Raw genomic sequence first — 22738 nt, forward strand, 5'->3', positions numbered from 1 at the left:
ACCTTGTTCCTACCTCCCACTGAGCTGCTAATTGTGTTGCTGCTTTCCAAAATCTTGTATAACTCCACAAGGCGGTAAAAAACAAAGCTTTTCTGTCCATCTATGATTGCCTAACTTATAATTGCTTATTTACTGAAATAAATCTTCCTCTAAAGATTTTCCCTTAGCCACTTCTGTCACTTTGCCAGAATGCTGCTGCCAGACTCCCATGCCCTAGCAGCATGCTGCTGCAGGGAGGCCTTTCAGCTTCTTCACACACTTGCAAACTGAGCAGAGAGTTCCCAGTGTCCAGTGAGTAACAGCAAGTACCACTCTGCCTCTGAATGTGAGCCTTATCTGGCAGACAGCACATGGGCAGGAATGCTGGGAAGGACAGGATGGAGAATGGCATCTTGCCTTCTGGCAGCTGTGACAAACACTCTTGGCACCCATGTGGAGCCAGGCCTTTTCCTCCTGCCACTGGGGTTTGGATTTAGTTGAGCAGTATAAACTCTACATCAGCAATGATATGTTTTGTAATCGGTCATCTTCTTTTTTTTAAGTCTACTCAGATGGCAATAAAATTTAGCAAGTGAAGGTAGTTAATACCCAGGAAACCACAAAGTGTTAAAAACCACAAAAAAAGGGATCTGTTAACAAAAATTAGGTATTTTCCACATGACACTGAGGTAAATTCCCTTCCTCTTCCTTTCCAAATCTGTAAAAGGACTAAATGTTTGTGTTGAATGTAAAGAAAGTTTTAATAGAAAAGCTGTATCAGAGAGAAAACTCAGAAAACAAACCACAATGAATTTCCTGATTGTCTTCAGGACATTTTTCAGAACCACACAGCAGTAACTCAACAAAACCAAACCATTGGGTGCTTACCCATCTCCGTGCACAGCAACTGCGAGGCTGCCAAAGTTTAACTGCAAATAATTTTGTCAAATATTCATTTTCTCAATACCACAATACATCATTCCTTATATTAAATAGAAACAAGAGCACTTATTAAATCTAGGGTAAATGGCAAACTTCCTAATGTCATGCAGGTAAAGGGGATTTTTTTTTGCTTTGCAAAATAATAGTTGCAGCTTTACTGCTCTGGTAATCCTTTCTTCATGAACTCTTTAGACCCAGCCTAAACAGAAAATGAAGTTGTTGTCTTTTGGGATAAAAAAATCCAGAGAAAAAGAAGGAAAGTATTCTGTTGCAGAGAATTAAGGACTCCAGACACACTCAGAATAGAGGCAATCTTGCTATTATAGTGCTTGATATTGAAGTCTGAATCATATAATCCAGCAATTTTCAGGTTTTTTATTAAAGAAACAAAGATTTAAAGTATTGAGCAATCATAAGATTAACATCTGTCTGGGGATTTAAACCATGGCTATTCATACTTTTGTGAATCCTGAGTTATTTCAGAGGTAAGGACAATTTGGTTATGCAGCTACTTGGTCAGAAGCATCTTGAATCTGTCTCTCTTCCCTGGTCTGGGGCATTCTCACAGAAAGGTCAGGAAAGGGTGCACATTGCACACCAGGTGCAGAATGGCTTGGGGTTGGCTGGTGTTGGCCTGTTATTACCTTTAAGGTATGCCAGGATATCTTCAGTATGAGCAACATCACCTTTGCTGAGGCAGGATCCCTTTGGCCCCAAAATGTTTACAGTTGCTTTAAAGATATTTTTAAAATCAGCAATTCATTTGCAGACAAATGCCATTTCCCAAGCATTCCCTTCTCCACAGAATCCTAATGGAAGAAACTGTCCTCTGCCCAGAGAGTCACATCTGCTCTTTTTCCTGAGCCTTGATGCCTCTGATGTGGGAAACACTACACCAGAGCTCCTGAAAATGGTTTCAAAAAATCTGATTAACAAATAGTGTTAGATAAAGGGAATTAGATTCTTTGAATCAGACAAATTTAACTGGTACTCACTTTGTTGTTTTGAACAATGGTTACAAAAAGAAAGCTCAAAACTTGTTTATTGATTAATTACTTTCAACACTTTACGTTTTTCCCAACCGTTCTGGTTCTCCGTAAAATAATAATTTTAAGTAAGAAAAGTAGTTCTGGTATCATAAGGACTACACAGGATTTAATTTTCCCTTATTCACATTTCTCCTCTAAGAAATCACTAAGCAGTTCATTATTAATACCAAAACCAGATGCCTCACTACTCTGACTGACTTTGAGCCAGAAATTGTCTTCCTTTTCCTCAAAGTACACATTACTTTTCTAGTCAGAGTTCAGACTCTCATAAAACCTGATAAAGACATATTTCCTTCCCATATCTCAGACATTTCAATTTATGCATATTCAGTGATTTGATTTATAAAGGGATTGAGAATAACTTAACTAAGATGTTCTCCACTTAAACAAGTTCCCAGAGGAACAAAATATTTGAGAAATAAGTGATATTCATAGTGTTTCATTCACTAGAAAGAATTTAAGAATTTTGAGTACATTAAATAAAGATTACAACTGGGGCACTGAGAAGAACTTCAAGAACTGAGGCAAATGCTTCAAACACTTGTTTGAAAAAAGGATCAAATCTGCAAGTGCAGTTATAAATTTATTCTATCTAAAGTAATCTGAGACACGTGGAAAAAACCAGTCCTGACATGCTATGAAGACAAGAAGCTCAAAAATCATGCAGAAAAAGACACAGGAGATACAAGGCATTACAAATGTGATGAACTCCTGCAGAGAAATGGGAGGGCAGCAATGATTTTAAGCAACAGCTGGAAGTGCAACTTCTTTAAACTGGTTCCCCTCCTGGCCCTGGAGCCCTACACAACCTGGAGCACTCCCCTCCCATGGGGTAGGATTGTGGCTAAGCTCATCTTTCAAAAGTTTATTACTACCAGGGCCAGTGGAACTATGCACAAGGATAAAAAGTCACAAGTAGGAGTGTCTTTAATGATTTCAAGGCTTAATGTCTATTAATTTTCAAGTTAAAAACTGCCATGCTTGCAATTGCTAGAAAATATTGCAGGCACAGAAGGTGGACTAGCTACAGCAAAATCATTCATAAAGTCACCAGTGAAATGGCAGGTGGCTGTATTGTTAATGACATTTCCAAAGCAGTTTTCATTTAAGGAAACTAGTATGGCATAGAAAATGAACATTTCTCATGAAAAATAGTATCAGTGTTAAATGTACCCAGCAGAGAAGAATTCAGCAAATCTATGAAATGTTTTGGCTTGCAACTTATTTTATCTATAAAAAGAAGACAAAAAAAAGAAAAAAAAAAGAACTTATTTTTTTTCTGACCTCAGGAAACTACTGAAAGGTAACAGGAAAACCACATCCCAAAGTGCTGCCAAATGAAATGTGCGAAAACACGAATTTTAGTCCTACTTTTCTCAAGATTCAGACAAGGCAGAAGAGGAAAGAGTTACTTTAGAACAGAGAAGCAGGCTAGGTGGCTCCATGAGCCATGCAGATATGTTCCTTGGGTTGATTTGCTCACCCTACAGCCTCAGGCAAAGCAGGACATATGCTCAGACTCTCTGGACAGAATCCCAAATTCAGAAAAATGGTCTGATTCTCAGTAACAGCTTAATTTCCTTTCCTGTCCAATTTATTTAAAGCATTCAGTAGATGACATGACTTCTGCAAACATGTAATTGCAAACTTTAAAATTCTTCCCTAGTTCAAGTAAATGTCCTTAAGGAAGAAAAACATTCATCAATGGTGAATCGTATGTTTGCCCCTGAAATTAAGTCACTTCTTAACTCTGAAGTACCTGAAGGGAAAATATTTCATGCATGACCCTCAGTTGCAAAGGTTCTCTTTGCTTTAAAAGCCTTTAACTATATTTGCAGTGCCATACTTGTGGCAGACAACTTTTTGGCCAGAGACCATTTGAGTCTGACTCCTGAATGGAAATGAATGTTCAGCACTGAACAAAACAGACAGACCTCTATATCAGAGCATGTAACAACATTCTCTGCACAGAACTCCAAGTCCCTAAGAAGGTAGAAATATAAAAAGCAAAATAATTTTTATATCCATCTCAATAGCATACAGAAATGTTCCAAGTCACTTTCAAAGTCTGACAGTTATTCATAATAATTCCTTTGAACATCTCCCAAATGTCCCCTGAACATTTTAAAATCAAAAGCAATATGGGAGTGATTTGTCAGAGATCTCCTTGTGCTGATTTTTATTTGGCCTTTCTTGGTTGCAATACATTGTCAAGCAGTATATACTGAACTACAAGAACATACCAAAGGTCCCACTAAAATACATCCTGGCAAATCTGTTTCAAGGGGTTACATTTGCTAATTGTACAATTAACCCATCAGGAGAAATAATTCAAATCACACTTACTAGAATGTCAGTAAAAAAAGGAAAAAAATCCTATTAACTTCTTCAGGAAGCTGATGAATTTTGTAGACCAGGTTAGGCTTTTGCAGAACAAAGCCTGGGTGATATCCAAGGGCAATGGATTTGGACATCAATCTTCAGGAAAAACCTGACCTAGGAAGCATTTCTATTTAAAAGGTGGGTTTAATTTATAATCTCTTATTCCATGGGTATATCTACTCAGCTCTTTTCCTGTCTGAAATAAATCATACTATGACATCTCAGCAACCCATACTCAGACATCAACAGCTTGAGAGCTGTCTTACCCTACTCACAAACAGGTGCATGATTACAAGGCTTTTTTCACTCCACATTTATGCAGTTGCTACACACACCATACAGAATATATAAAAGCACAAACAGTTTGAAGAGTGCTCACCATAAGTGAGAATATACAGTGGTTTTCCATTGGTATCCATAGTGGTTAGGCAAGGAGCTTTTGGTGAGATGGTTCCCCATCGCTGCAAGGCTGCCTCCAGGGAAGGTGGCCAGTTGGTAACCACTCCTAATTGTTCCCCACGCATGGCCAACATCTGAGCTCCTTCTGGCTTTGGCTGGTTTGGATCTGGCTGTTGAACTTATGATTATGAAAAGATATACAGTTACCATGTAAATTCTATACCTTGTGTACACCTGTGTAATCAAGAGAATAAGTCACCTTTGCAAAATGTTCTGAAAACAGTAACATGTGAGAAGGTATTGAGAAGCAACAGAGAAATATAACAGGATAATTTACTTTTAACTTTAGCACAGATCAAGCAATTGATACACCTCAGGAATGAAAAGTCCTTGTTCTTACACTAGTTTTACAAGAAGGGAAAGAAACTGCTGAGGCAGCATGCATATATTTATCTTCAAAATAGCAAACCTTTCTTTATTCCTAAAGAAAGATGGAGAATACTTTTTCCTGGAAAAAAATGCAGTAATGAGATGAACTGCAGAGCTACTGACAAAAATGTACTTTAACAAGTAACAGATTGATTTAAGTCATGTTCTGTTACACGTTTTCTTATAAATTCCTGTGATGACTATTTCAATTTCCACATTCTGGCGAATCTTAATTCTCAAAGCACTGGTCTTTTTTTAAAAAAAGTTCCATTTATTGACTTTATCTTTGTTTCTATCTTACATTTAGTTCATTTTTCATACTTCACTGTTATACAAAGGAATTTGTAAAACATTTAACATGCTCCCTCACTAACATATTTTCTCTTATTGGTGTTCCAAAGCACTGGCTGTAACCCACAGCTGAATGTTCTCAAAGCAAAGCTTCCCTACACTCTCTTCTGTCATTTCTTTGCAAACAGAACCAGGAGCTGAGCAAACAAGAAACACTTTTGACTCCACAGCACTGTATCCAAGCTTACTGCCAGCAGTTTCCACTGAATACCATTGGTTTTTTGGTACTTGCCAGTACAGGAAGGGCTTACTTGTCTTTCTAGAAAGTCAACGTAGGAGACAAACATTTTACAGAGTTTTAATAAGCGATCCCCAAACCTTTTGAAAAGCAGGCATTTTACCTTCTAACAATTCCTCAAAGTCATCTACAAAGAACTCTCGCAATGGCGGTCGTTTGGGCCGTTTTAGGGTATTGACCAGCTGCTGAATCTTTGCTGACACTCTGCTGCTCACTGGTACTCCTGCAGGACAGGGATCAATGGAGACATCAGTCGATGGCGACACACACCCACCAGACACCAAGGGGGTAAGGAAGGGTCTAGGACTGCCAGGCCACCACAGCTACAGTTTCTTGCCATACTGTGACTCAAGTGTTTAACATCAGAACACATAAGCAAAAAGGAACAATGATACTTAATGCAAATGAAACCAATACAATAATGTCAGAGCGAGGTTGCAAAATTAGAGGGGAAGCAGCACACAGATTGAGGGAGAGAAGCACAGTGGGAAAAATGTCCCTGCAGCAAATGTCAGTACCCTGAGAGAATTGCCTCAGCAGTGGTCAGTGAGAAAACTGGACTGGCCCTCCCCATGATCACTGGCCATACCAACACTGATTGACTAGACTGCAGCCTGGTGAAGAGTGTGGGTCACAGGCTCTGCCCCATCATTTATTCTGGGTTATTTTTACACTGCAGGGGACATATGTCCAGCATCCATCTTAAACACGGTTCACGTCTTTGTATTACTTCAGCATGCCCCTGTATTCTCTGAGCATCCCTGCAGCCAATCCCACCAGCCAGCAATCTCCAAAGGGAGCGTTCTTGCCCATCCAGCACTTTGGAAAACACAGCTCTGAGTGGCAGCCTGGGGCAAGGGGCATTTTTATAATATAGTCCCATCAATCACCTCCCCCTTCCTTTTCCTTAGTTGAGTGCTAAACCTCTCCAATGTGCACATCATCTGTTCCTGAACTAATAGCTTTCTGTCACTGCATTGCAGAAATTTCAACTTCTTACCCTTCCATAAGGTTGGCTCCAAATCTTTTACCAAGTGGTGTTTAGAGCTGAAGCTACTAAGTTTAGATACAGTACACTTGGTCAACAATTCCATGCTGTGAAATATTGTTTGGTAAGTTTTAGAAAAGAGAAGCAGTAAATAAGGAAGGGTTTACAAATAACACTTTAAAAAAAAAAAAAAAAAGCCAAAACAACTAACTAACAAAAAATCAGAAAATAAAATTTCAAACATGTCAATTTTCAAGATGTAGCCATGCTAGGATCTCACATTCATTGTCATTTAAAAAACAGACTAGCTGTAACTAGGCAGCATGATAATGGCCAATCTAGAGATTCTCTAGGGGTTTTTACCAAACATTTTCTATGGGGAGTCAGCTCTACTGATTAAGAAATATTTCTCTATGTTATCTTCATTGATATCAGCTTATTTTAGAACTGCAGAGGTACTGCAACTTTGTGTTTACAAGTGAAAAGTGACCAGGAAAAAAAGCCACGAAGAACACCCAAAACCAAGAGCAGATGCTACAGTAGCCACTAGAAAGGTCAGGATACTCAAAATAACCCCAGTTCTGTTTTGGGACATACCATCACCAGTCTCCATAAGCTCAGCATTGCCATACTTTGGTGCCACCCGTGCCGTTGATCCTTGCGGTCTTTCGACTTGTATTGAGTGTTCTGAGGTGTAAGTGGTAACATCTGGAGGGGCAGAATGATTTTCTGTGAAAAGTAAGTTAAAAGGTTTAACCGTGTACCTCTAATGTCAAAGGGCAGAAAAGCAAAAGGCAGAGGAAAGGAGACCATTTGAGGTTTTTTCCCCCAACACATGAACAGGTGGTAAAGTTAATGCACAAAATGATTATACTGAACTATTATGTGTATAATAATAACTTTATAATAAATAAAGTTTGCACTGATTAAAACAGGGCTGTATATGTGAAATCACATAAGCAATAGGCTAAAAGAATGATACAATTAGGTTGTAGGTTCTCCACTGACATCTGATTTTACTTAATGCTTGTGGACATCTGCAAATACAAAAGACCTAGACAAATACACTTCTCATGGATTACTGTGTTAGTTTTTCTAAGTAAAAAGAACACAGCATGTTGTCAATCACTTGCAAGTGCCAATGCATATCACTTTTATAACCTCTGTATTTTGACTATGTCAATTTTAATTAAGAAAGGAAAAAAGTCAATCATAGCAGGTTTGGAGACTAGAGGCAAAAAATAAAATGTAAAGAAACATGAACTTTGCATTCTTCATGGACACTTGCTTGTCTACTATTTTTAGACAGAGATATTTCAATTCTTCCGCATAACAAAGCCTTGCCTTCCAGAAGGCAAACACGATTTGGTCTGACTCATACCAGCACTGCTGAACAATTCCACAGAGATAATCTTTCTCTTTCATGGCCTGATAACTCAGCATGCTACCAGTTTGTCTTCCCCTGTTTTCAAGTCTGAGTCTGTATTTCTTATGTATTTGTGCTATTTCTACAGGTTGTCCCATAAATTTTTTGCAGGTTTTTATCCATATTAGATTAGATGGAGATAAACACCACAAGCAAATAACAACTTTTCTTTCAATTGACATAAATGATCCCCAGCAGCCTCTAAGTTACAAAAGAAGGCAGGTCTTCACTCTCCTGCCATGGAAGTGAAGAGAAATGCATTCTATTTAACAATAGAGTAAGAGTCTTTCAAAATGCAAAAATTCTGGAAAAATGTCATTGTGTTCCAATACTGTTTTCAAGATGTGCTTCTTACTAAACTTTATCTATAAGCATTATGGTGCTCTAAGTACTAGAACACCAACTTCTACACTAAATTTAATCTCAAACATAATTTTAAAGCACTTTCATTTTTATGAGTTTTGAACTTTGAAACACGGTGATTCTTGTGCATTTAATCCAATTTATGCACCATCAACACAGAAAACAAATTTTTTGCTACACATACCAGAAAAGGATGCTAATAGATGCTTATTTCACATGCCTCTCATTTAAAGGTAGCATTTGACAGACAATCATCATGCAGATTTAAGACATGACATTAATTCCTGCAGCTGTTATTTAATGTTTATATTCATGAACATCATAAGGGCTCAATCCTATCACCCAATCATATTATCTGGTTGAGGAAGACACAAAATGGCTTTTATTGAGCAACCCAAAAACATCTTGTGTTCTACAAGTGTCCAGTTGGAGCTTTTGCTTCTGATCACATCCATTGTTACAATTTTACTGAAACAAACACCTTACATTGTGTTATGTGACCAACTGAAGTACAACAGATTGAAGTTTATGCTGGCAGTTGCTTGAATAATGTCTTCATTTAAGGTCTTCATTTCTTGTCCTTATCACCTATTTTAGACTCAGCACAATTTTTTGCCCTTTCCTGTTAAGTGGCAAGAGCTTTTTATAGATCATGACTGTATTACTCAATAACTAAGTCAATTAAAAATTGCTGATGTTTATCTTTTTCTCCTTACTTATAATGCAGCTTTGCAATGCATATGGGAGATCATGACTAAGAAAATAATTGTACTTAGTCAGCTATTAGTAACATGAGAAAGTATTTTTAAAGTGAGCTGTATTTGCTTACATCTTTCCAGTGAAATACTCCCATCTTTCAGACTTTACAAGACAAAGTGGAGTTATAGACTAATTTTTTTTTAATGCATGGGCCAGAAGATACATGAGCAGGGATGCCCTCCCTTCAGAACTCTGTGCTTAAAACCAAATTCTTCTTTGTTACACATGGTGCTGAGCAGGGGGAAAGAACATAACAAGAGTCCTGCTCTTTTGTAAAAGGCCTTCCTTTTGAACAAACAGCACTTGCACTTGAAGTTGCCTAAAAGAAACTCTCTTCCCAAGATTGCCACCATGGCTCAGTCAAGGAGTTCTCATGCCCTGGCTGCCCAGTTGCTATTCACTTTTATCCTGAAGAAAAGCAATAAGAAAAGGAATACTGAGGTTTTTCTTGATGTGTTCCTTTATAGTATCTGCTTAACAGATGTCTTATCATGGCAGTATCTACAGCGCTAAGTTTCATCCATTAGATTTACAAATCTTTGGTCAGTTACCATCTCAGAGTCAAGCTTGGAGAAATGAAAATCACACAGGCAAAGATTTGGTCTGAATGACTTCTAAAGAAAAGGTAATTGTTATGTTATGTGAAATGTACCCTTATTTTTTGTATAGAACAGTCAATCCAGCCTTTGGCTACGGACATAATCTGTAGAGAGTTGCTTGGTCTTATGTCAGGTAACTTGAAGAATTGTTTGAGGTTTCATTAAGAATCATGACCCTGACACATCTGTTCACTAAAAAGTAGAAACTGACAGCTGCATGACTTCAAAGCACTTCCTCCACCAAACATACATATTTGCATCACCTCCTATTCCCATCTCTTCCAATATCCTTGCATTAGGAGATCACAGACAGAACAGCTGTTTCCAGTTAAGGCTCTCTTCATTTCTGCCACTGGAGCGACATCATTTACCCCAATTCATGAGGATCAGAAAGGCCCAAAAAAGCAGAGCATGTTCATGGACGTGCACTGACAAAGCCCCACGTCCGAGGAGAAGCAAAGGAGTGGAGGAACACTTTCAGTGGAGGTTTAGAAGCTCACATAAGCACCAGGTATTTGAAAAGTCTCCAGGAACTCAAAAAGCATTCCTCCAATACTGTACTTGAAAAAACTGCAGCTTTTACTCCCAAATAAACTGGCTTTTCTGGTTGTCAGGGAAGGGAAATCCAGAGTCAGAGATGCAGATCTTTCCATTAGCTGGGTTTTTCTTGTATTTCTTGTCCAGGAGACAGATTGTATTTTAAACTAGTCTCCTGTATAAGTTAACATTCCCCCTCAGAAAACAGGAATTTCCAAGCTGTCTGAAAACCATCAGCCATGCTTATGGCACATGGTTTTATATTTATTTGATTAGCAATCTATGTAGCCTTTAATGTGGATAGAAGCCTTTGATTTTCAAACAGAAACATATTTGAAGCATATAAAAAAACATTAAATGCACCTATAGGATCAAAACTTTGAAGTGATATTATGAACTTTATATAGATTTACAATGATAGACAGGCATTGTGTAATTTTCACCACATGACCTCTATGAGCTTTGGGGTGTGCTTTCTGTCCCTGATTTTTATATACATAGAAATCCAAACCACGTAATACCAACAAATGAAAGCTTGAAGATCTTAGAAATCTGCACAATACTGACCCAGAGAAGGGTCAAAACATCAGACATTTTTAACAGATTCCACTGGTTTGACCTCTAAATTCAAGAATTACTGAACACAGCTGTGAACATACCTATGCCAAACTAAAGATTTTGTCTGTAGCTTAATGCAGACCCCTGAGCATCTTAAAGCTGAGAATGACTATTTAAATGATATCTATCCCAAACTAGAACTTTGGCCACAATAAAGCAGCAGCAGTCAAATTAAATGAACAGTATAACATTAAAATCATATAATAGCTTATGCAAAATATCTAAATTATTCACAAAGAAAACTCTGATTATATTATAGCCAAAGCTTTTATCAAATCTCTTTTTCAGGACTGCATTAGTATACTTAAACTGGAAAAAAATCTCCCTTTCACTCTGCAATGAACTCTGGAAGTAAAATCCTAGTGGATATCAGAATGGAGGGCTTTTTTGGATTATCCTTAAGGTCCTCCCCAATGCACCTTGAATTTGTATTTATCAAAATTTGCACCTTCAGAGTATGGCCTTACATATACACAGTTGATTCCTCTCTTGCAGGCTGGTCTGTCTCTAAAAAACTGCTCCTGGACCAAACCAACATCAAGGCATGGTAACATATGTTCTTTGTGACCAAGAGCAAACTGTCTCTGATAGCTGAGGAGCTTTAAGGAACAGGATTACTCTTTTCTCCTACCAAAGATCATTATTCATCTACCATCACGGGCCCACTGCCTTGGAAAAAGCCAGGCTTTTTGTAGGGTTACTTCAAACCTATTAGAATACATTTAAATGCAAAATCTACCTTCTTGGATAGAAAAGAAACAAAATAGCAATTTCATTTCAAATTCTTAAAGAATGCAGCTCACCCATAAAGAAATACATCTTACAGTTATAACTGTGCAGCTTCTCTTACATTTCCAGTGATTTTAGCAACCACAACCTCCCAGTCTCATCAGTCAGATTTTGTGCTCAAATGACCTTTACATTACTACAGCCCAATTAGTGTCCAAGAAGAGATGCAATTTAAGGCATCTTATCATCAGAATGAATGAAAATATGCATACACTGAGGTAAGCTCAACTGCTTCCTTCAAAGGCAAGACCCTTCTAGTCAACAAGGCACAATAAAACATGTATAAGAAACAGTAGTTTCCCTCTTCTGCAGAACAGTGCCATCTTAATTTAGCTCTATAAATGCTGTACTATTTACCACAAACTCAGGGAATATAAAAGACCTACTGTGCCAGATTTAAAATTACTAAAATGTCAAATTATAAAGAAGCTATATTTAAAGACACGTTAAGACTTTGTGTATGAGTAATGCAACCTTTCAGAGTTTGGATAAATTTAATTCTCTATGCTATAATTTCCTGCAGCATTTCACGATGAAGTCAGAGAAAATAATCAAATGCAATGATTAACGTGTTCCCAATGTATGTGTTTCTAAAACAAGGTTCTAAGCATTCATTTAGCATGAATTTATGAATACAATACAAGCTCTTCCCCTGACTGCAATTCAGCCATTCTGGATCATGATGGGAGGATTACTGAAAATACAGGTGTTACATCAAGCTTTACTCATAGCAAAACCCAAGGGATATGTACTCCCATTCCAGCACATAAAATCATGAACACTGCAGATGCTTTCATGTATCTCGTGACATGTACTTGGAAAGGAAATGTCAGCTGAAGAACAGTCACACAAAACTGTAGTAAGACAGTAGTAAGATTGCTTTATCTGTTCCAACAAAGACTGCAACAGATTTTTAGTGAGAGCCCAAAATACACACCCCAGCAAGAACATACACAAAGCATAGGCCTTGTATGATAAGCAGCTGAAGAGTGAATGGAAACCAAGCCTTGCTTTCCACATATCCAGTCAAACAGCTGCCTCATGTTAATAAAGATCAGTGTCAATGGCACAATATTCAGAAATAATGCCTGTGAAGCTTAGCCCTAATGGAAAGAAAGCTTTGACTTTCTAGCATCTTTATAAAGGAAGTAAACAAGCTATTAATAATAACAGCTCCCTTCTCTGAAGCTCTATAATGGTCTCTCCCATGGAGTACAATTGCTAGATATCCCAGTTCAAGTATTCTAAATTGAATTAAGGGCAGAAAAAATATGTTTGAGAGGACTACTGTTAACAGAATTATCAAAAATCACTCAAGCTATGTAATTAAAGTGGTGCAGCAGTGGGGGAGACTCATATGCAAGCACTCCCTAATGATGCATGCACTGATTTTCCTTACTGATAAATCCTACAGAGACCTTTATAGTGCTAAGTAATGGAAGTCATGCAACTCTACATTTTAAGGCATTTGTTAACCAACAGCTAGACCCTATTTGCCACAACATAAGCTTACCCCCAAATCTAAACTGCTATTTTTTCCCCTTCTGAAACAGTAAAGTAGGACTTTCCCTCCATGTAATATATATAAATTATAAAAAGCAAAGAAGAAGCACAGGAAAGACTTTTGTAAGACTTCACACAGCAGCATCAGCTGAATGTGAGAGTCAAAATTCCTGTTAAACAGGACACACTCAACACACCTGTATACTGACCTATATGTGTTTGAGCCATAACATCAGCTAGTCTGTGTGCAGCACCACTGCCTCCACTTTGTGTTGAGGAGGAGGAAGTGGTTGATGTGGTAGAGCCGTGGATCGCTTGACTGATCCAATGTTCCATGTTTATACTCCCCTGGCTGGAGGTGGGAGTTCCCTGGGAGTCGCCCTGGACGGAGCCTTCATCTTCTGAACCAGAAGAAGTATCTAGTAATTAAAAATAGCTTGTTAATTTGCAGTGCTTTGGGGTTTCTTAATAGAAATAACTCATATTCCCATCAAAAATCTCAGGGAAGTGCCATGAAGAAAATCTCAGGAAGGTAAGCAAACATAATGAGAAAACTGCAGCACTGAAAGCCCTGAAACTAAGTCAGTTGCTAACTATGCACCTCTCCTGCTTTAAGGTCATAGTGTGTATATTATTGTACAAAAAAAAAAAGAGATAATTAAAGTCTTCCTTTATAATGTTAAACACAGAATCTTCTGAAGATCTACAGCCAGCAGAGAATATTAAAAAAAAACTTTCCCAAGTTCATTGAACAAAGTCTGTGAGACACTTCTCCAATTGTACAAAGTCCAATCCCCAGTGAAATGGGAGTCTCAGCCAGATTGAGTGAGAAGCATGAGATATGGGGTATTTTCACAGTCTAGTAGATTAGAAAACAGATAAACTTGAAAAGGAATGGCACAACTAATTCCTAAGATAATGTTACATTACATTGTTAGGGAATAAACCAGAAAAGTGAAAGGAACTTAGACTACTATAAAATATGACAAGCTGGCCATAGTTAGGTCCTTGTAAACCCAAAAGGACCAGTGCAAGCTAAGGTATCACCAAGGGCAAAGCAATCATGTGAACTGTCCCTGTTGACTTTTCCACTACTCAGTTCACCTTCTCTTCAAACATACCTCAGTTAAGCTCAGTGTGCAAAAAATGACATTTCCATTACTGTCTATGCTGACAGATTAGCAGTTCATAGCAGCACAAAGAACCATTTTCAAAATTCAGATAAAAAGAGATACTCACCTGGAGGTGTGTAGGCATCCATTGATGTTTGCACCACCAATGAACGTCGTTTTGAGGGCATGGGCACTGCCATTTTCCTTTCTTTATGTTTAGCAAGGGCTGCCTGCACTGCTTCTGTGTGGACATCTGCAAGGAAAGAGGTGTGAAGCCAGAGTTAGGCAGAAAGGAGCTGGTCTCTGTGCATCCCCAGCAGACCTGGCACGGACTCGTGCCTGTGCCAGCTGGGCTGACAAGGCACATCCCGTCACGGGAGTCCAGGAACACACAGGATCTCAGAGCAACTGCTGGAGTTCTCCTCTGGACAAAAAGCAGCCTCAGTGAAAAGTGCTGTACTAACAAACAAGCCCTTTGAGCTGTATGATATTCCCAGAACAGTGCTGCAGTATTTGAAGAGCAGGAACATCACTTCCCCAGGGCAAACCTCTGTTTAACCAGGAGCTGCTACTTCAGTGACCATTGCTGTTTCAGTGGAACTGTGGTGTATTAACATTGCCCATTTTTTGGATAAGGTTTCCAATTTACAGAAAACTCACACAGAGTAAGTGAACAAGAATGTTTTCTTGAAGGGTAAAAGGTATGTAAAATGCCACAACAGAAATGGCAACAGGTCCCTCATTCCCAAATCCTTCTACTGCCACTGTCACTTGGCATTATTCACAGAAAAATAAGTACTGTGTAGGGCTGGCCTGAGGTGGAATGAGGAAAAAAAACACCCTAAGCACAGATCTGGTGCTTTGCAGGCAGGTGCTGCACACAGCTCATACCAGCCCACTCCACAGTACCCAACAGATCCCTTCTCCTTAGGCAGCAGGTGAACAGCTTCTCTACCTTTCCCATGTATTTATAGCTGCCTGCCTCCCAGAGTTTGAAAAAGTCCATTTATCATGTCTAAAAGATGTGAGTGACTTTTTGATAATGACTTAGTTTTAAGCACCATTTTTAAATCACTACCATACAGCCTTTAGTTTACTACCTTGCACTGTTTGTCTGCACATTTCAATGGAATTGGGACATATATTCACATGAGGTGAGTGTATGCAAAAGACATTGCAGCCAACAGGAGTTTCTTGTGGGTAAAGAAGTTGCCACATATATTGACCATCTTGCCTTTTAACTAGTTGACACTGGTCAGCTGTAGAAAATACAGCAATGTGTGAACATGGTTTAGTTGTTCCTATTTGTGGATCAGGAGCACAGTGAATCAGGTCTACTCCAGAGTGATCCCACTGCTGCTGCTGCTGCATCTCCTGGAAGACCACCCTCACAGGCTGGGTTGGCAGCACACTGTCATTATCCTACTCCTGTATGGCTGCGGTGGCAGCTCTGAACAGGCAGTGTGCCCCAAGAAAAGCAACAGGAAAGAGAAGAGTATCTATATATATATGTGTGTGTATATATATATATATATATATATATATATATATATATATATATATATATATATATATATATAAAATCTCCTTATTTAAAGAAGCGTTGGTTGAATCACATTTATGTAATTTGTGAGTAACAACCTGGAAGGATGACTAGAAGCATTAGATGATAAGCTGCTGATAAGCTGCAGTGTCTCATTTCCAATAATGGTGTTTCCTATCTTTTGCCAGGGTTTAAGCACCTCTCAGTAGAAGTACAACAGGGAAGAGTAAAAAAAAAAGGCAAAATTACCAGCTGCTTCTGTGAGTTGCTTTCTTCTCTTTTGTTTTAAATCATGAAGAGGATGAGAATATCAGTAAAGAAAAGCAAACAGCAAAGCTGGAAAACTGTTCTCAAAAGATAAAAGAGCCATGCAGCTGATGGACCAAAATGAAGGAAGAGCCAATGCTATCATCAACACAGAGAACAATTTCTCTCCTGTCATTATTTTTAAGCAGAAAGTTTAAGGTCTTTCTTATAATTAAAAACTGATGAAAAGTTTATGTGAAAAGTATCAGAAAATTTATGTGAAAAGTATCACACTATGAAAATAAAGAATGCGAGTCTTACCTAACAGCATGACCCCAAGATAAATTCCTACCTGCTCACTTCACACCAATGTCAATAAGGTACACAGGACTGAACACGCTCCCTAATAGTTTCTTATCTGTTAAAGAGGGAAAATTCTTGATTTTCCTTCAAAGGACAGCAATTAGATATCAAGGAGTAAAAAAAAAAGAGAGCTTTCCCTTTAAAAAAGCTCAACAAACCAACACTCTACAGTACTTTTTGGAAAAAAAATTGGAAGAAAATAAATTTTGCTGATCAATACAGGAGGGACGATTTGTATATTATCGTACATAGAATTGTGTTTAAACTGTGTCAGGAGGGAGAAGAAATTCTGCCAAAAATTTTTAAAGGAGGACAGCGGACAGAAAATCATTAAAATGCTTAGTGACAGCTGGATGCTGAATCAGAACTTGTGAATTCTTTGATTTCCTTTTTGGTGCTGTTTTGATATAAGAAGGTAGACTCATCAGCTTAATTAAAAACACTCTGCAGGGTTTTAATTTTCAAAAGAGTCCACAGGAGTCCAGGAATTGAATTGTTTTCCTAATAAGGCACATTCTTGATGTGTTTGTTTGTAATGGGCTACCATGGAATAAACCATACTATAGATAGTTAGAAAAATCCAAACCTCACAGGAAAGCAAAGCAATGTCCAAGACAAGAAACTCTGAATCAACAAGTGGGAATCTGACTGGGAAGAAGGAACTTACACACCTGCTGCCAGCCCAGCCTGCAAACTCAAATATTTAGAAGGCATTACTCAAATTATGGAGGCTACCAAAAAACCCTGGGACACATGTCTAGAAAATGCTGAGGATGGATAATCCAGGGATGGTCCAGGGAGCATCAACAAGAGTTTACAGGAATTTAGGGTGAGAGGAATAAAATGCAGCATAAACAGTCAAGCTTGGGTGAAGAATCTTTTCACAATGTTCTCTCTCAGGAATAAAACTCATAGCTAAACAAAGTTTCTCTAGGCATATAAAGAATGGCTAAGGATTGGGTAAAGAATATAGAATATAGCTGATAGAGAATGTATGTTCTTCCTTTTGAATGAAAGCCTCTTGGTGGGTTCTGAAGATGCTCTTAACCCATCTGGACAGTCTTGTACAGAGGGGGACTTGGTTAAGCTAATGAACAGCCTTCAAGCCCTTCATGCCTCTAGACCAAGACCCAAATATTGAGAAATCAGAGAGGTGAGGGAAAGCTAGACTGATACTTCAGAATTACATTTGAGAGCAACTCATGGGTTACAATATCTATCCTGTAACCACAGCAAGACAGAAAGAGTAAGGAGGTTTGCTCCCAACAAATATCAGCTTCAGATATGCATTTTGCATACACATACCTCGCTTTTCCCTAGTTTTTACCTTTGCTTTTCTGGTCTACAAAATGACTTTGCTTATGTAGCATAAGGAATGTTAACCAAAATGCCACTAATAATCTCTTATTGTACTTTCCTGAAGGATGGATTTAAATCCAAGTTGAAACGTACAATCATCACCAGTATCCCTGATAATCAGCTTCTCATGAATTTGATCAGGAGTGTGGTAGCTCTTTCCCTTTAGCTCAGTCAAAGATGGGCTGTGGTGTCCATTCTACTGTATGTAATTCACTGGTTCCTCAAAGCTGACCATAACAGCTACTGAAAAAATACAAGGAGACTTGCAACAGGAATTTATACAACAGGAACTGGATGCTCCTTCTTCTCTAAAGAAAGGAAACCATTTGACATGCACACTGGGACAAAGTAAGAAGACATCCAAGTTCCTTTGGGACAGGAAACTGCTATCCCCCCAAATCCCATCATCACAAACAGTTTGTATTCTCCACACATCACACACAGCATCAGCAGGAACATCACATTAGAATTTCAAACAATCTCTGGTAGGGTGATGCCCCTGTCTTGCAGGTCTCATAAAAGTGTCTGAATTCCTTCTCAATCTACCCTGGCACGCCCAAACTAACTGAATTCATACTGTGATTGAGTATTGCTATAAAACACAGATTTCTCATTAATTTTTCCTGAAAAAATTATTCAAGTAGGAAAACTTGATGCCTGCATTGAAAAAAAATCATTAAAAGCACACCTCTTCTGTCTTTCTTTATAGTGTTGCTTGCTGTAATTTCTTACCTACTATAAACTTCTGATAGAGTTTCAAACAGAAATATACCTTGATGTAACTGCACTCAAGTCTTCTGAGTGGAAGGCTTTTTCTAAGTGGAAAAATCTTGCTTTTAGGTGAAATGTTCTTTCATGTGCCATTCTAACTACATTGTTATAGCTGATAAAATGACTCCAGATCCTGACCCTTCAAAGCTCTCCTGCAGTTAAAAAAATCATTTTACTCTTCCCACCTGGCTTTTTCCACAAGAATGTCTTACAGAAAATCTAGAGCATAGAGTAAAATATCATTACCTCTGTCTACAGTAGTGGGAAGTAAGGCACAGTGGTCCTTCACTGTTTTAGCTTGGCCAACCACACATTGAATCCAATTTGTGTGTTTGTACTCAAAGAATCAATAAATGGGAAAGAGCAAAGCAACAAGCTTGGGAAAGTTCACTTTTTAACTTGCGCTTGTTTCTTAACACCAATCAACCTGGTGTTCAGCATTCAATCTGACACATTTCTTATGGGCTGCAAACTGCAGACACAACAGCTCTGTCCCCAGTCTTTTCCCTGTGGCATTCAAGCATTTTTACCTGTTTATTCTTTTCCTTTACTTTCTATGACAGGACAGAAAGGGCAAGCATACTTTTGGGAATAGAGTCAGTAAGTGAAATAGAAAGGAAGCGGAACTGTAAAAACAAGCAGGTGATACAAAGAAAGTTTCCTTTCAAAGAGCTAATGATCTGTTATTATATAATATGAGATGAGATCTCAAAACCAAGGGCAAAGAAATTAAAACTGGCACAGAGAATGAGGGTCTGCAAGTTCAGACTTCCAGAGTGATGACTATGGTTTTGGCCAACGAGCTCCATAACCAGAAACTCTCCACTGTTGCAAATTCCTCATGCCATCAGCAGGATGAATTGCCCAGCTTTCCTGGGAGGTGCTCTGTTTAGTGCAGTCACTCTTCTCATCTGGTTTATCTCATAACTTGGCACAACAGTGTGCTCCTGGCCTGACTGGAAAGGCTCACCAAAAAAAGCCAACCCCACTAAAACAGACATTACTGCACAGACACAGCTTGCTATGGACACCCTCCTCAAATGGGGTGACTGAGTGACAGAAGATAGGGACAGAGCAGTGTTCACTGCTGGTAGGTGGGCAGTGGTCAAAGGTCAAATAGTAATGCCCAGAAATACAGAAATAACCACTGTTAATTTCAGACTGCTGATACTTTTGACTCCTTGTTCACAGTGTTCTTTGACCATTTATTCCATATGCTGTCCTGAAATCCTTTTCAGGGGGGAACACTACAAACTTTTCTTTAGTCAGAAGTTGAGCTGGATGGTTTTAACTGGCTCTGGGATAATATAAGTCTCTTTGGAACTTTTCATGAAGCCTTTTTTGGGGAACATACTTTCTCTCCTCCTTGCACAAATATATGCATACTTTGAAGAAGTGGAGACTTCCGTCTATGACAAGCTGCCCTCTCCTACTCATTTCCTTTAGGGAAGACAGTATGTAGGATCCTTTTAGGCTCAGCTGTCTCCACAAGCAAATCAGGCTTCTTTTCCTGAAGCAAAAAACAATTGTGTGATGAATGATGAACAAGGCCAGCCATTTCCTGCTCCACATGTGGAGCCCTGCTGCAGCATTTCATGTTTCTCTACAGCTGCTAGAAGAGCACTCTTCCAAAGAGTGCATTCTCATTTGGCATGGAACATAATCCTGACTCACCCTACCCCTTCCACCCCATGAACAGGGATGCCCCATTCCTTACTTGGGTCAGAGAGAGCGTCCTTTAAAGCTCTGAATTGCAACTGAGACATTTGAAATATGCTGCAAATTCCTAGTCCTCCTAAAGACCTTTGCAGCTTTTAGCAAATGAACTTGCTCCTTTTTCTTTAGATCTATTTTAAAAGAACAAAAACCTATTCAACAAATTACAGTTGCATTCTTTCTCAAGGTGGAGGGCTTATTAGGGTTTTTTTTTTTCCTTACATAAGTTTAACTTGTCTCAGCAGCTTCCTTTCTTCAATATTAGCTGCATTTGCTCCCTAGGCATGTCAAACACCCAAAATACTGTAAGCAAAGCAGCAGCTCCTCAGAGATCAGGGATCTGGGTATGAGCTCTGCACAGATCACAGAACAGGGGGCTCCTCCCACAGCCAGCAACAGCTACATTAAAAAATTCCACATTATAAAACTGTTCCTCACAGCCCTTGCATAAAATGCCTCAGCACACAAAAGAAAAACATTATCTTCTTTTGTACTTAAATCAGGTCTTGCCATTGTGTGTCAAGCAGTTCTCCTGCATCTCATTTACCAGGCAGCCCTGTCTCTTCTTGAGAAAAGAAATGAGGCTGGCTGTAGACAGGAGTCGTGCATTACTAGAATCAAGATTTTAGAATCTGTTTCTGCCTCTGTTTCTGATAAAATATATTCCTTCTTCTGGTTTTGCTCATGTTTTCAGTTTCCCAGGAATTAAGAAGCCTTCATATGCAATCACCAGCAGTTTAAGAAACGGAAATATGAAAAAAAAAGCTTTTTTCATAAAATTAAAAAAATTAATTTCAAAAATTAAGCTGTTGCCTAATTTTTTTCTGTACAGATGCAGAATTACCTAACAGAGTCCCTACCATCTCCTGCAGCCTGGCTTGCCTGTTGTGAGGTAATGGTACTACTTCCATCCCTCCCTTTCAGGGGATGTGCTCCTGAAAGAATAAAACTGCCTGGAGATAAACCTAGTTGTGATCTGAATTCATCCATCTCTTCTGTTTCTTCCTTTTGGCTCATGTAATTCCAATTCTCATTCCTCTCCCCTGAACTCTTTTTTTGTTTTGTTTTGTTTTGTTTTGTTTTGAGCTAGCCATTGAAAACAATCTTTATTCCTCTGCATTAGCAGCCAATTCCTGGTAACATGATGGATGACACAACTGGGAGTAAGCCCTGAGAAGGTTTAGACTCCTTGCTTGTCACAGGATAGCCCTCAAACACAACTAACTCACTCAGAGAATGGCAGATTATCAAGATCAAGAAGGCTGATGCTCTGCTCTAATGAGTTGAGAATACAAAGGATTTTTAATTAGAGGTTATTTAGGTGCATATAATACCTAGTTATGTCTCATTTCTATTGCAGTAGAGGTTCAGCCCTGAAGTCAGACATTTAACAAATAAGTAAAACCACAAATAAATCTCTGTCATAGGGAAGCAAGCAGCTGGGATGGCATCAAGGAAAACAGCTGGAAGAACAGACAGAGGAGCCAGTGGAAACAAGGCCATTTTCTGCTGCATCAACACAGAGTGCAACAGAATAATCAAAACAATTTCTAGTTATTACAGGGAAACAGCTGACACTATAGGAAAATAGCATTATCAAAGGTGAATTTTGGCTGAAAATTCTGGATAAGACAATGGTAAGTATAGCAATTGCATGCTAAGTAATTATACAGAGAGAAGGTTGGTAATTGCTGTCTTACAGGAAACCACTAGTTGAAAGCATGAAAGTTGCTTCTGAGTTTAATCAGACCTTTGTCAGAGCTACCATGGAGACAAAGGAAACACTGAGAATTCATTTCCTAATAAACAGCCTGTAAATACTCTGAACAGAGATAACTTGGTAGCTACATTTATTGGAAATGCAATCAGGACAAGCTAAATAGGGTGAAACATGGTAAATGTGGTATCATCAGAACAGATTACAGTTGGGTTTTGTCTTTTCATTGTCCTGGTTGACATCACTGGGTTATTTTCAGGCAGATAGAGAGCAAGTGGTTTCATAAAAATTCTGCTGTGTTCATCCAACACAAATCAGCCCCTTGGAAATCATCTCACCCCTGGGAATGTGAAAGTGAGTCCATATAATAACAGATCTTTGCTGGGGGTGATGCTATAATGAAGCAGTCTCAGAATATTTTCACAATCTCTCTGGGTATTAAGATAGGAAAGCACATGGCCCAAACAGTGTGACACCTAATTTCTCTCCATCTGGAAGCAGGTGTGCTATTAATTCTGAAATATGGCATTCACAACAGTCTACACATGACTGAATGCAAG

At 38.6% G+C, this 22738-nt stretch overlaps 1 protein-coding gene across 5 annotated transcripts in view; it reads right to left on the reverse strand.

The window, feature by feature from the left end:
* Positions 1-22738, reverse strand: part of DIP2C (disco interacting protein 2 homolog C) — a 308808-nt gene that overhangs the window by 98608 nt on the left and 187462 nt on the right. For 4 of the 5 annotated variants that reach the window (XM_059839887.1, XM_059839905.1, XM_059839915.1 and 1 more), the window contains 5 exons: positions 14591-14716; positions 13561-13770; positions 7355-7486; positions 5873-5992; positions 4732-4929 (listed from right to left, as the gene is read on the reverse strand). In XM_059839887.1, the coding sequence (XP_059695870.1) occupies positions 4732-4929; positions 5873-5992; positions 7355-7486; positions 13561-13770; positions 14591-14716 (786 nt within the window). The remainder of the gene's footprint in view (positions 1-4731; positions 4930-5872; positions 5993-7354; positions 7487-13560; positions 13771-14590; positions 14717-22738) is intronic. The other variant, XM_059839896.1, reaches the window with a different exon arrangement.

This window comes from Haemorhous mexicanus, chromosome 1, assembly GCF_027477595.1.
Source record: "Haemorhous mexicanus isolate bHaeMex1 chromosome 1, bHaeMex1.pri, whole genome shotgun sequence".
NCBI classification, from domain to species: Eukaryota; Metazoa; Chordata; class Aves; order Passeriformes; family Fringillidae; genus Haemorhous; species Haemorhous mexicanus.